This window comes from Bombina bombina, chromosome 10, assembly GCF_027579735.1.
Source record: "Bombina bombina isolate aBomBom1 chromosome 10, aBomBom1.pri, whole genome shotgun sequence".
NCBI lineage: Eukaryota > Metazoa > Chordata > Amphibia > Anura > Bombinatoridae > Bombina > Bombina bombina.
The window spans coordinates 158,334,177-158,348,856 of record NC_069508.1 but is presented as its reverse complement, the minus strand read 5'-3'; the positions used below and the strand labels follow the sequence as shown (position 1 = coordinate 158,348,856).

Here is a 14,680-nt window from a genome sequence, read left to right as displayed (position 1 = left end):
ACCTGATCTGCCTGTTATCTGACCACTACCTACCTAAGCCTCTAGAGATATCAGAACGCTTTAAGTTTTACACACGCAAGCAATTGCAGCATGAGGACATTAAAACTTATGTGATCAGTTTAAAGAAACTAGCAAGTAGCTGCAGATTTGGTGATTATTTAAACACTGCTTTACGTGATATGTTTGTTATTGGACTCATGGACTGTACAGTACAAAAGAGACTATTAGCAGAGGATGATTTAACACTAAAGCGTGCTATAGAGATAGCTACAGTCATGGAACTTGCTGCTAAAGATGCACAAATGCTCCAGGCCCCAGCACAGGCAGTTTGTAATAAGGAAATAGATGTTTTTCATACAAGTGTGCACCTTAATAAACAGTATCCAGCTAGACAAGGGTCACAGACCGCCTGTTACAGATGTGGTGACACAAATCACACAGCAAATGCCTGCAGGTTTAGGAACTGCACCTGCTATGGGTGTGGGAAGATTGGTCATACAAAAAGTGTGTGCAGAAGTTCCTTAGACAGAGATAAAAGTAAGAAAGTCAGGAAGTCACGTGCAGCTTTTCATGTGCAAGTAGATACACCACACACTGATTCAGAGGAAGACAAACCATTATACACATTACAGATCTACAGCCTTGAGAATAAAATTCCAGAACTGCAAGCAAAGGTGAATATAGATGGTAAACCTCTCCTTATGGAAGTTGATACAGGAGCAGCAGTCTCTGTTATCACAGCTGCTGATTGGAACCGCCTGGGACTAAGGCAACCAATTGTTCCAACAGCTGTCACAATGCAAACATATTCAAATGAAATAATAAAGCCTATTGGGTGTGTATCACCTACAGTGACATTTAATGGTATAACTAAAAAGTTACGCCTCTACATTTTACCTAAAGGAGGACCACCTTTGTTTGGTAGATCCTGGATCCAAGCATTGGGCATGCCAAAGTTACCACAACAGTTACCGCTTAACAAACTGCTGGACCAAAGTGGGAATTCAAATTCTACTTGGATTAATTCACTAAAGCACAAATATAAGACTGTATTTGATGGGAACCTAGGTTTAGTGAAAGACAAGCAGATTCAGCTTCACCTAAAAGAAAATGCTATTCCAAAATTTTGTAAACCAAGAGTTGTACCATTTGCACTTAAACCTAAAATTGAAGCAGAACTAGAAAGACTACGAAATCAGGGGATTATTGTTCCAGTGTCTAGCAGTGAATGGGCTTCCCCAATAGTTCCTGTCAGAAAAAAAAATGGGGACATTCGCATCTGTGGAGATTTCAGAGGGGGCCTTAACCCTCAATTACTTGTGGATCAGTATCCATTACCACGGATTGAAGAATTGTTTAGTTCTCTGGCAGGGGGTGAAAAATTTACAAAAATTGACTTGCATCAAGCATACTTACAGTTAGAGGTGCATCCAGACTCCAGACACCTGTTAACTATCAACACTCACAAAGGACTTTTTCAGTATACGCGAATGGTGTTTGGCATTGCCCCAGCACCTGCAGTGTGGCAACGGATAATGGATGAGATCTTGGCAGGTATTCCACATACCCACTGTATGTTAGATGACATGCTTATCACTGGTGAAAATGATGCCACTCATAAAGCCAATGTTGAAGCTGTTTTACAGCGCCTACAGGAATTCGGACTGAAAGTTAACATGGAAAAGTGTGAGTTCTTCTGCAAGAGTTTAGAATATTGTGCACATGTAGTGGACAAGAATGGTCTCCACACAACTGCTGAAAAAGTGAAAGCGCTGGTTCATGTTCCCACCCCTGTTAATGTATCTCAGCTACGTTCTTATTTGGGGTTGCTCAATTACTATCATAGATTTTTACCAAATTTGGCTCATTTACTATATCCACTACACCGCCTTTTAGATAGTAAAAACCAATGGGCCTGGACTGACTTATGTACACAAGCATTTGAACGCTCAAAGCAACTTCTTCTGGAATCAAGACTCCTTGTCCACTATGACCTTAAGAAGCCTTTGGTACTAGCCTGCGATGCTTCACCATATGGTTTAGGCGCAGTACTTTCACACATTATGCCCGATGGTTCTGAAAGTCCTGTGTCTTTTGCGTCCAGATCTCTAACTCCATCTGAGAGAAATTATGCCCAGATTGATCGAGAAGCTTTAGCAATAATTTGGGCTGTGAAGAAATTCCACATTTATATATATGGCAGACCTTTTACTCTGATCACGGATCATAAACCACTCTTGTCCATTCTGCACCCTCAGAAGGGTATCTCCAACACAACAGCTGCTCGACTTCAGCGCTATGCACTTCAGCTGGCAGCTTACAACTACTCCATTAAATATCGATGCCACAGTGATCATACAAATGTGGATATGTTTTCAAGATTACCAATGGTACATCACATGACAGCATCTTATAAAATTATAGAAACTCCTCCACAGCCTTTAAATCTAAATTCCAAAGTGATTGCTACTTATACATGCTCTGATTCTACCTTACAGGAAATTAAGTCTTTTGTTCAACATGGGTGGCCTAAAGTGGTTCGCTCTGATCTTCAGCCATATTTTACAAGGAAGAAGGAAATTGTGCATGACTCAGGCTGTCTGTTATGGGGGTCACGAGTGATAATTCCGACCTTACTGCAAACATTAGCATTAAAGTTACTACACAGCTCACATCAGGGTGTAGTAAAAATGAAGCGAAGAGCATGAGAATATTTATGGTGGCCTAAATTGGATACAGATATTGCTTCTTATGTAGCTGCTTGCAATGCATGTGCACAGACACAGCGGAATCCCAGCAGGGACACCTCAAAAACTTGGCCATGGCCAAATGAACCTTGGACAAGAATCCATGTTGATTTTGCAGGGCCAGTGGATGGACAAATGTATTTGGTGGCTGTGGATGCTCATTCCAAGTGGCCAGAAGTAGTTCAAATGTCAAGTACTACAACACAACAAACCATTGTCGTTCTTTCCAGTATGTTTGCAAGATTTGGACTGCCACAAACTTTAGTCTCAGACAATGGTCCACAGTTCATATCACATGAATTTGAAACATTTCTAGCTACAAATAACATCAAACACTGTAAGACAGCTCCATATTTTCCAGCCTCTAATGGACAGGCTGAAAGATTTGTACAAACTTTAAAACGCCACTTAGCTGTCTCTCACAAATCAAAATTTAATCCAAACTCCCTTTCTAACTTTTTGTTTAACTATCGAAACACTCCCCATGCCACTACTGGGCTATCACCTGCAATGTTAATGTTTGGAAGACGCCTGAGAACTCCACTGGATAAAGTTAGACCAGAACATTCCAAACAAGAGTTGAACACTTCTAGCGTTTCAGAATTTGTCATTCATGACAGAGTATGGGTTAGAAACTACCGTGGCCCAAATAAATGGATTCCAGCTGTCATAATACAAGGCATGGGCAACAGAATGTTTAAAGTTCAACTACAAGCTGGTGGTACAGTTTCCCGCCATGTAGAACAAATGAGACATAGATCTCAACCAGCTACACAAATATCCAATGATTCAGATGGTGAGGATATCTGGCATGGAGTGTGGTGCCCACCTGAGTCTTCTGAGGATGAAAATACAATGAACACAACTGAAACAGATCAACCTCAGAATGATTCTGTCCAACAACAAAATATCACAGATGATCAACAACCGTTGGGTACTCCTCCACAGACTATTTCTCCTGAACCAAATACTCTATGGCCCTCTAGAAACAGAAGGCCACCTTCTAGATGGTAATGTGAGGATTCAGTGAGAGATTATTCAGCAAGGAATGACCTAATCCAAAGGCGGACTTATCGCAGAAAACATAACTGTGACTAAAATCTAGGCTGCAACCTAGGTCTTGTGCATAGACTATAAAGATAAACTGTTCTAAGTACAAGTGTATGGTTTAGTGATAAACATGTATGTCTATTACTTGTTGTATGTTACAATATTATCCACTGTCTGTTCTTTATTTTTATTTATTTTACATGTAGTTACACAGGAACATATATATATATATATATATATATATATATATATATATATATATATGTAGCTACACAGGAGCAGATATATATGTAGTTACACAGGAGCAGATATATATGTAGTTACACAGGAGCATATATATATATATATATATATATATATGTAGTTACACAGGAGCAGATATATATGTAGTTACACAGGAGCAGATATACATGTAGTTACACAGGAGCAGATATACATGTAGTTACACAGGAGCAGATATACATGTAGTTACACAGGAGCAGATATATATGTAGTTACACAGGAGCAGATATATATGTGGTTACACAGGAGCAGATATATATGTAGTTACACAGGAGCATATATATATGTAGTTACACAGGAGCAGATATATATGTAGTTACACAGGAGCAGATATATATGTAGTTACACAGGAGCAGATATACATGTAGTTACACAGGAGCAGATATACATGTAGTTACACAGGAGCAGATATATATGTGGTTACTCAGGAGCAGATATATATGTAGCTACACAGGAGCAGATATATATGTAGTTACACAGGAGCAGATATATATGTAGTTACACAGGAGCATATATATATATATATATATATATGTAGTTACACAGGAGCAGATATATATGTAGTTACACAGGAGCAGATATACATGTAGTTACACAGGAGCAGATATACATGTAGTTACACAGGAGCAGATATATATGTAGTTACACAGGAGCAGATATATATGTGGTTACACAGGAGCAGATATATATGTAGTTACACAGGAGCATATATATATGTAGTTACACAGGAGCAGATATATATGTAGTTACACAGGAGCAGATATATATGTAGTTACACAGGAGCAGATATACATGTAGTTACACAGGAGCAGATATACATGTAGTTACACAGGAGCAGATATATATGTGGTTACTCAGGAGCAGATATATATGTAGTTACACAGGAGCAGATATATATGTAGTTACAGAGGAGCAGATATATATGTAGTTACACAGGAGCAGATATATATATGTAGTTACACAGGAGCAGATATATGTGTAGTTACACAGGAGCAGATATACATGTAGTTACACAGGAGCAGATATATATATATATATATATATATATATATATATATATATATATATATATATATATAGTTACACAGGAGCAGATATATATATATGTAGTTACACAGGAGCAGATATATATGTAGTTACACAGGAGCAGATATATATATGTAGTTACACAGGAGCAGATATATATGTAGTTACACAGGAGCAGATATACATGTAGTTACACAGGGGCAGATATACATGTAGTTACACAGCAGCAGATATATCTGTAATTACTCAGGAGCAGATATATATGTAGTTACACAGGAGCAGATATACATGTAGTTACACAGGAGCAGATATATGTGTAGTTACACAGGAGCAGATACATATGTAGTTACACAGGAGCAGATATATATGTAGTTACACAGGAGCAGATATATATGTAGTTATACAGGAGCAGATATACATGTAGTTACACAGGAGCAGATATACATGTAGTTACACAGGAGCAGATATATATGTAGTTACACAGGAGCAGATATATGTGTAGTTACACAGGAGCAGATATATATGTAGTTACACAGGAGCTGATATATATGTAGTTACACAGGAGCTGATATATATGTAGTTACACAGGAGCAGATATATGTGTAGTTACACAGGAGCTGATATATATGTAGTTACACAGGAGCAGATATATGTGTAGTTACACAGGAGCAGATATATATGTAGTTACACAGGAGCAGATATATATGTAGTTACACAGGAGCAGATATATACAGGGAGTGCAGAATTATTAGGCAAATGAGTATTTTGACCATATCATCCTCTTTATGCATGTTGTCTTACTCCAAGCTGTATAGGCTCGAAAGCCTACTACCAATAAAGCATATTAGGGGATGTGCATCTCTGTAATGAGAAGGGGTGTGGTCTAATGACATCAACACCCTATATCAGGTGTGCATAATTATTAGGCAACTTCCTTTCCTTTGGCAAAATGGGTCAAAAGAAGGACTTGACAGGCTCAGAAAAGTCAAAAATAGTGAGATATCTTGCAGAGGGATGCAGCACTCATAAAATTGCAAAGCTTCTGAAGCGTGATCATCAAACAATCAAGCGTTTCATTCAAAATAGTCAACAGGGTCGCAAGAAGCGTGTGGAAAAACCAAGGCGCAAAATAACTGCCCATGAACTGAGAAAAGTCAAGCGTGCAGCTGCCAAGATGCCACTTGCCACCAGTTTGGCCATATTTCAGAGCTGCAACATCACTGGAGTGCCCAAAAGCACAAGGTGTGCAATACTCAGAGACATGGCCAAGGTAAGAAAGGCTGAAAGACGACCACCACTAAACAAGACACACAAGCTGAAACGTCAAGACTGGGCCAAGAAATATCTCAAGACTGATTTTTCTAAGGTTTTATGGACTGATGAAATGAGAGTGAGTCTTGATGGGCCAGATGGATGGGCCCGTGGCTGGATTGGTAAAGGGCAGAGAGCTCCAGTCCGACTCAGACGCCAGCAAGGTGGAGGTGGAGTACTGGTTTGGGCTGGTATCATCAAAGATGAGCTTGAGCTTGTGGGGCCTTTTCGGGTTTTTCGGGTTGAGGATGGAGTCAAGCTCAACTCCCAGTCCTACTGCCAGTTTCTGGAAGACACCTTCTTCAAGCAGTGGTACAGGAAGAAGTCTGCATCCTTCAAGAAAAACATGATTTTCATGCAGGACAATGCTCCATCACACGCGTCCAAGTACTCCACAGCGTGGCTGGCAAGAAAGGGTATAAAAGAAGAAAATCTAATGACATGGCCTCCTTGTTCACCTGATCTGAACCCCATTGAGAACCTGTGGTCCATCATCAAATGTGAGATTTACAAGGAGGGAAAACAGTACACCTCTCTAACAGTGTCTGGGAGGCTGTGGTTGCTGCTGCACGCAATGTTGATGGTGAACAGATCAAAACACTGACAGAATCCATGGATGGCAGGCTTTTGAGTGTCCTTGCAAAGAAAGGTGGCTATATTGGTCACTGATTTGTTTTTGTTTTGTTTTTGAATGTCAGAAATGTATATTTGTGAATGTTAAGATGTTATATTGGTTTCACTGGTAAAAATAAATAATTGAAATGGGTATATATTTGTGTTTTGTTAAGTTGCCTAATAATTATGCACAGTAATAGTCACCTGCACACACAGATATCCCCCTAAAATAGCTATAACTAAAAACAAACTAAAAACTACTTCCAAAACTATTCAGCTTTGATATTAATGAGTTTTTTGGGTTCATTGAGAACATGGTTGTTGTTCAATAATAAAATTAATCCTCAAAAATACAACTTGCCTAATAATTCTGCACTCCCTGTATGTAGTTACACAGGAGCAGATATACATGTAGTTACACAGGAGCAGATATATATGTAGTTACACAGGAGCAGATATATATATGTGTAGTTATACAGGAGCAGATATATGTGTAGTTACACAGGAGCAGATATATATATGTGTAGTTATACAGGAGCAGATATATATGTAGTTACACAGGAGCAGATATATATATATGTTTAGTTATACAGGGGCAGATATATGTGTAGTTACACAGGAGCAGATATATATATGTGTAGTTATACAGGAGCAGATATATATGTAGTTACACAGGAGCAGATATATATATATGTGTAGTTATACAGGAGCAGATATATATATGTGTAGTTACACAGGAGCAGATATATATATATGTGTAGTTATACAGGAGCAGATATATGTGTAGTTACACAGGAGCAGATATATATATGTAGTTATACAGGAGCAGATATATGTGTAGTTACACAGGAGCAGATATATATGTAGTTACATAGGAGCAGATATATCTGTAGTTACATAGGAGCAGATATATATGTAGTTACACAGGAGCAGATATATATGTAGTTACACAGGAGCAGAATGCAGATATACATGTAGTTACACAGGAGCAGATATACATGTATTTACTCAGGAGCAGATATATATGTAGTTACACAGCAGCAGATATATATGTAGTTACACAGGAGCAGATATAGATGTAGTTACACAGGAGCAGATATATGTGTAGTTACACAGGAGAAAATATATATGTAGTTACACAGGAGCAGATATAGATGTAGTTACACAGGAGCAGAAGGAGCAGATATATATGTAGTTACACAGGAGCAGATATATATGTAGTTACACAGGAGCAGATATATATATATAGTTACACAGGAGCAGATATAGATGTAGTTACACAGGAGCAGATATAGATGTAGTTACACAGGAGCAGATATATATATGTAGTTATACAGGAGCAGATATATGTGTAGTTACACAGGAGCAGATATATATGTAGTTACATAGGAGCAGATATATCTGTAGTTACACAGGAGCAGATATATATGTAGTTACACAGGAGCAGATATATATGTAGTTACACAGGAGCAGAATGCAGATATACATGTAGTTACACAGGAGCAGATATACATGTATTTACTCAGGAGCAGATATATATGTAGTTACACAGCAGCAGATATATATGTAGTTACACAGGAGCAGATATATATGTAGTTACACAGGAGCAGATATATGTGTAGTTACACAGGAGAAAATATATATGTAGTTACACAGGAGCAGATATAGATGTAGTTAGACAGGAGCAGAAGGAGCAGATATATATGTAGTTACACAGGAGCATATATATATGTAGTTACACAGGAGCAGATATATATATAGTTACACAGGAGCAGATATAGATGTAGTTACACAGGAGCAGATATAGATGTAGTTACACAGGAGCGGATATATATATATATATATATATATATATATATATATATATATATATATATATATATATATATATATATATAGTTATACAGGAGCAGATATATGTGTAGTTACACAGGAGCAAATATATATGTAGTTACACAGGAGCAGATATATATGTAGTTACACAGGAGCAGATATACATGTAGTTACACAGGAGCAGATATATGTGTAGTTACACAGGAGCAGAAATACATGTAGTTACACAGGAGCAGATATATGTGTAGTTACACAGGAGCAGATATACATGTAGTTGCACAGGAACAGATATATATTTATGTAGCTACACAGGAGCAGATATATCTGTAGTTACACAGGAGCAGATATATATGTGGTTACACAGGAGCAGATATATATGTAGTTACACAGGAGCAGATATATATGTAGTTACACAGGAGCATATATATATGTAGTTACACAGGAGCAGATATATATGTAGTTACACAGGAGCAGATATATATGTAGTTACACAGGAGCAGATATATATATATATATGTAGCTACACAGGAGCAGATATATCTGTAGTTACACAGGAGCAGATATATATGTAGTTACACAGGAGCATATATATATATGTAGTTACACAGGAGCAGATATACATGTAGTTACACAGGAACGGATATATATATATGTAGCTACACAGAAGCAGATATATATGTAGTTACACAGGAGCAGATATATATGTAGTTACACAGGAGCAGATATATATGTGGTTACACAGGAGCAGATATATATGTAGTTACACAGGAGCATATATATATGTAGTTACACAGGACTAGACATATATGTAGTTACACAGGAGCAGATATATATGTGGTTACACAGGAGCAGATATATATGTAGTTACACAGGAGCATATATATATGTAGTTACACAGGACTAGATATATATGTAGTTACACAGGAGCAGATATACATGTAGTTACACAGGAGCAGATATATATGTGGTTACACAGGAGCAGATATATATGTAGTTACACAGGAGCATATATATATGTAGTTACACAGGAGCAGATATACATGTAGTTACACAGGAGCAGATATATATATATATATATATATATATATATATATATAGTTACACAGGAGCAGATATATATGTGGTTACACAGGAGCAGATATATATGTAGTTACACAGGAGCATATATATATATATATGTAGTTACACAGGAGCAGATATATATGTAGTTACACGGGAGCAGATATACATGTAGTTACACAGGAGCAGATATATATGTAGTTACACAGGAGCAGATATACATGTATTTACTCAGGAGCAGATCTATATGTAGTTACACAGGAGCAGATATACATGTAGTTACACAGGAGCAGATATATATGTAGTTACACAGGAGCAGATATACATGTATTTACTCAGGAGCAGATATATATGTAGTTACACAGGAGCAGATATATATGTAGTTACACAGGAGCAGATATACATGTAGTTACACAGGAGCAGATATATGTGTAGTTACACAGGAGCAGATATACATGTAGTTACACAGGAGCAGATATACATGTAGTTACACAGGAACAGATATATATATATATGTAGCTACACAGGAGCAGATATATATGTAGTTACACAGGAGCAGATATATATGTAGTTACACAGGAGCATATATATATATATGTAGTTACACAGGAGCAGATATATATGTAGTTACACAGGAGCAGATATACATGTAGTTACACAGGAGCAGATATATATGTGGTTACACAGGAGCAGATATATATGTAGTTACACAGGAGCATATATATATGTAGTTACACAGGAGCAGATATATATGTAGTTACACAGGAGCAGATATACATGTAGTTACACAGGAGCAGGTATATCTGTAGTTACACAGGAGCAGATATATATGTGGTTACACAGGAGCAGATATATATGTAGTTACACAGGAGCAGATATACATGTAGTTACACAGGAGCAGGTATATCTGTAGTTACACAGGAGCAGATATACATGTAGTTACACAGGAGCAGGTATATCTGTAGTTACACAGGAGCAGATATATATGTGGTTACACAGGAGCAGATATATATGTAGTTACACAGGAGCAGATATACATGTAGTTACACAGGAGCAGATATATATGTAGTTACACAGGAGCAGATATATGTGTAGTTACACAGGAGCAGATATTCATGTAGTTACACAGGAGCAGATATATATATATATATATATATATATATATATATATATATATAGTTACACAGGAGCAGATATATATGTAGTTACACAGGAGCAGATATATATGTAGTTACACAGGAGCAGATATATATATATATATGTGTAGTTATACAGGAGCAGATATATGTGTAGTTACACAGGAGCAGATATATATATGTGTAGTTATACAGGAGCAGATATATATGTAGTTACACAGGAGCAGATATATATATGTGTAGTTTTACAGGAGCAGATATATGTGTAGTTACACAGGAGCAGATATATATATATGTGTAGTTATACAGGAGCAGATATATATGTAGTTACACAGGAGCAGATATATATATGTGTAGTTATACAGGAGCAGATATATGTGTAGTTACATAGGAGCAGATATATATATGTGTAGTTACACAGGATCAGATATATATATGTGTAGTTATACAGGAGCAGATATATATATGTGTAGTTACACAGGAGCAGATATATATATGTGTAGTTACACAGGAGCAGATATATATATGTAGTTATACAGGAGCAGATATATATATATGTAGTTACACAGGAGCATATATATATATATATATATAGTTATACAGGAGCAGATATACAGTATATGTAGTTACACAGGAGCAGATATATATGTAGTTACACAGGAGCAGATATATGTGTAGTTACACAGGAGCAGATATATATATGTGTAGTTACACAGGAGCAGATATACATGTAGCTAGTTACACAGGAGCAGATATATATGTGTAGTTACACAGGAGCAGATATATATGTAGTTACACAGGAGCAGATATACATGTAGTTACACAGGAGCAGATATATATGTGTAGTTATACAGGAGCAGATATACATGTAGTTACACAGGAGCAGATATATATGTGTAGTTACACAGGAGCAGATATATATGTGTAGTTACACAGGAGCAGATATATATGTAGTTACACAGGAGCAGATATATATGTAGATACACAGGAGCAGATATACATGTAGTTACACAGGAGCAGATATATATGTAGTTACACAGGAGCAGATATACGTGTAGTTACACAGGAGCAGATATACGTGTAGTTACACAGGAGAAGATATATACATGTAGTTATACAGGAGCAGATATATGTGTAGTTACACAGGAGCAGATATATATGTAGTTACACAGGAGCAGATATACGTGTAGTTACACAGGAGCAGATATATATGTAGTTACACAGGAGCAGATATATATATATGTAGTTATACAGGAGCAGATATATGTGTAGTTACACAGCAGCAGATATATATGTAGTTACACAGGAGCAGATATACGTGTAGTTACACAGGAGCAGATATATATGTAGTTACACAGGAGCAGATATATATATGTAGTTATACAGGAGCAGATATATGTGTAGTTACACAGGAGCAGATATACATGTAGTTACACAGGAGCAGATATATATGTAGTTACACAGGAGCAGATATATATGTAGTTACACAGGAGCAGATATATATGTAGTTACACAGGAGCAGATATACATGTAGTTACACAGGAGCAGATATACATGTAGTTACACAGGAGCAGATATATATGTAGTTACACATGAGCAGATATATATATAGTTACACAGGAGCAGATATATATGTAGTTACACAGGAGCAGATATATATGTAGTTACACAGCAGCAGATATACATGTAGTTACACAGGAGCAGATATATATGTAGTTACACAGGAGCAGATATATAGGTAGTTACACATGAGCATATATATATGTAGTTACACAGGAGCAGATATACATGTAGTTACACAGGAGCAGATATATATGTAGATACACAGGAGCAGATATACATGTAGTTACACAGGAGCAGATATATATGTAGTTACACAGGAGCAGATATACGTGTAGTTACACAGGAGCAGATATACGTGTAGTTACACAGGAGAAGATATATACATGTAGTTATACAGGAGCAGATATATGTGTAGTTACACAGGAGCAGATATATATGTAGTTACACAGGAGCAGATATACGTGTAGTTACACAGGAGCAGATATATATGTAGTTACACAGGAGCAGATATATATATGTAGTTATACAGGAGCAGATATATGTGTAGTTACACAGCAGCAGATATATATGTAGTTACACAGGAGCAGATATACGTGTAGTTACACAGGAGCAGATATATATGTAGTTACACAGGAGCAGATATATATATGTAGTTATACAGGAGCAGATATATGTGTAGTTACACAGGAGCAGATATACATGTAGTTACACAGGAGCAGATATATATGTAGTTACACAGGAGCAGATATATATGTAGTTACACAGGAGCAGATATACATGTAGTTACACAGGAGCAGATATACATGTAGTTACACAGGAGCACATATACATGTAGTTACTCAGGAGCAGATATATATGTATTTACACATGAGCAGATATATATATATAGTTACACAGGAGCAGATATATATGTAGTTACACAGGAGCAGATATATATGTAGTTATACAGCAGCAGATATACATGTAGTTACACAGGAGCAGATATATATGTAGTTACACAGGAGCAGATATATAGGTAGTTACACATGAGCAGATATATATGTAGTTACACAGGAGCAGATATACATGTAGTTACACAGGAGCAGATATACATGTAGTTACACAGGAGCAGATATATATGTAGTTACACAGGAGCAGATATATATGTAGTTACACAGGAGCAGATATATATGTAGTTACACAGGAGCAGATATATATATATATATGTAGTTACACAGGAGCAGATATATATGTAGTTACACAGGAGCAGATATATATGTAGTTATACAGGAGCAGATATATGTGTTATAAGCAAATGCAGATGTATACAGTAGTGCAATAACTAATCTCTAGTGCTTCAGAACATTTTACTGCTACTTATGTCTCTTTAAGACATCATTGACATGTTGGGATATCAGAGGAATATCCTTTGTTGAAGGAGCAGCAATGCACTACTGGGAACTAACTGAACAACAGGTAAGCTAATGACAAGAGGCATATATGTGCAACCACCATAACAGCTAGCTCCCAGTAGTGCATTGCTGCTCTAGGGCCCACCTATGTATGCTTTTCAACAAAGAATAATAAAAGAACAAAGCAAATTAAATATCAGAAGTGAATAAAATTGCTGCTTTATCTGAAACATGAAAGCTAAATTTTGACTTTGTCCCAGTCCTGTTTTGCTGATCTCAATCTAAATTCTTGATAATTAGAAACGAATTTTTCAAGCCATTTTTTACTTATTAAATTCCTCAGCTAAAAGAACTTGCTAAAACCCAGACAACACTGAATTATTAACAAACACAGATTATTTGTTATGGAGCATTGGTTTTGTGCAAGACATTACTATGGCCATATTGGATGTCATTAAGCAATGTCACCAAATCACATGTAAACACTACCTGATCACTCACATCCTATACTATAAAAGGCCAAGTGTGTTTGTCCGAAGCTGTCATGCGCAGTAGAGACAGCACGAGGACAAACACACCTGGCCTAAGTCCCTACCTGTTCTGCCGACTGCGCCGCGCAGAAGTGGGCGTGGCCGATCGTGAAGGGGCGGAGCCTAACGCGAAGGTC

At 37.0% G+C, this 14,680-nt stretch overlaps 1 protein-coding gene across 1 annotated transcript in view; it reads left to right on the top strand.

Annotated features, from left to right (window-relative positions):
- Positions 1 to 2,815: 2,815 nt before the first annotated feature.
- The window catches only part of LOC128640772 (uncharacterized protein K02A2.6-like), a 28,284-nt gene continuing 16,419 nt past the window's right edge, over positions 2,816 to 14,680 (top strand). The window contains exon 1 of the mRNA XM_053693194.1: positions 2,816 to 3,736. Coding sequence (XP_053549169.1) covers positions 2,883 to 3,736 — 854 coding nt within the window. The 5' untranslated portion in view covers positions 2,816 to 2,882. The remainder of the gene's footprint in view (positions 3,737 to 14,680) is intronic.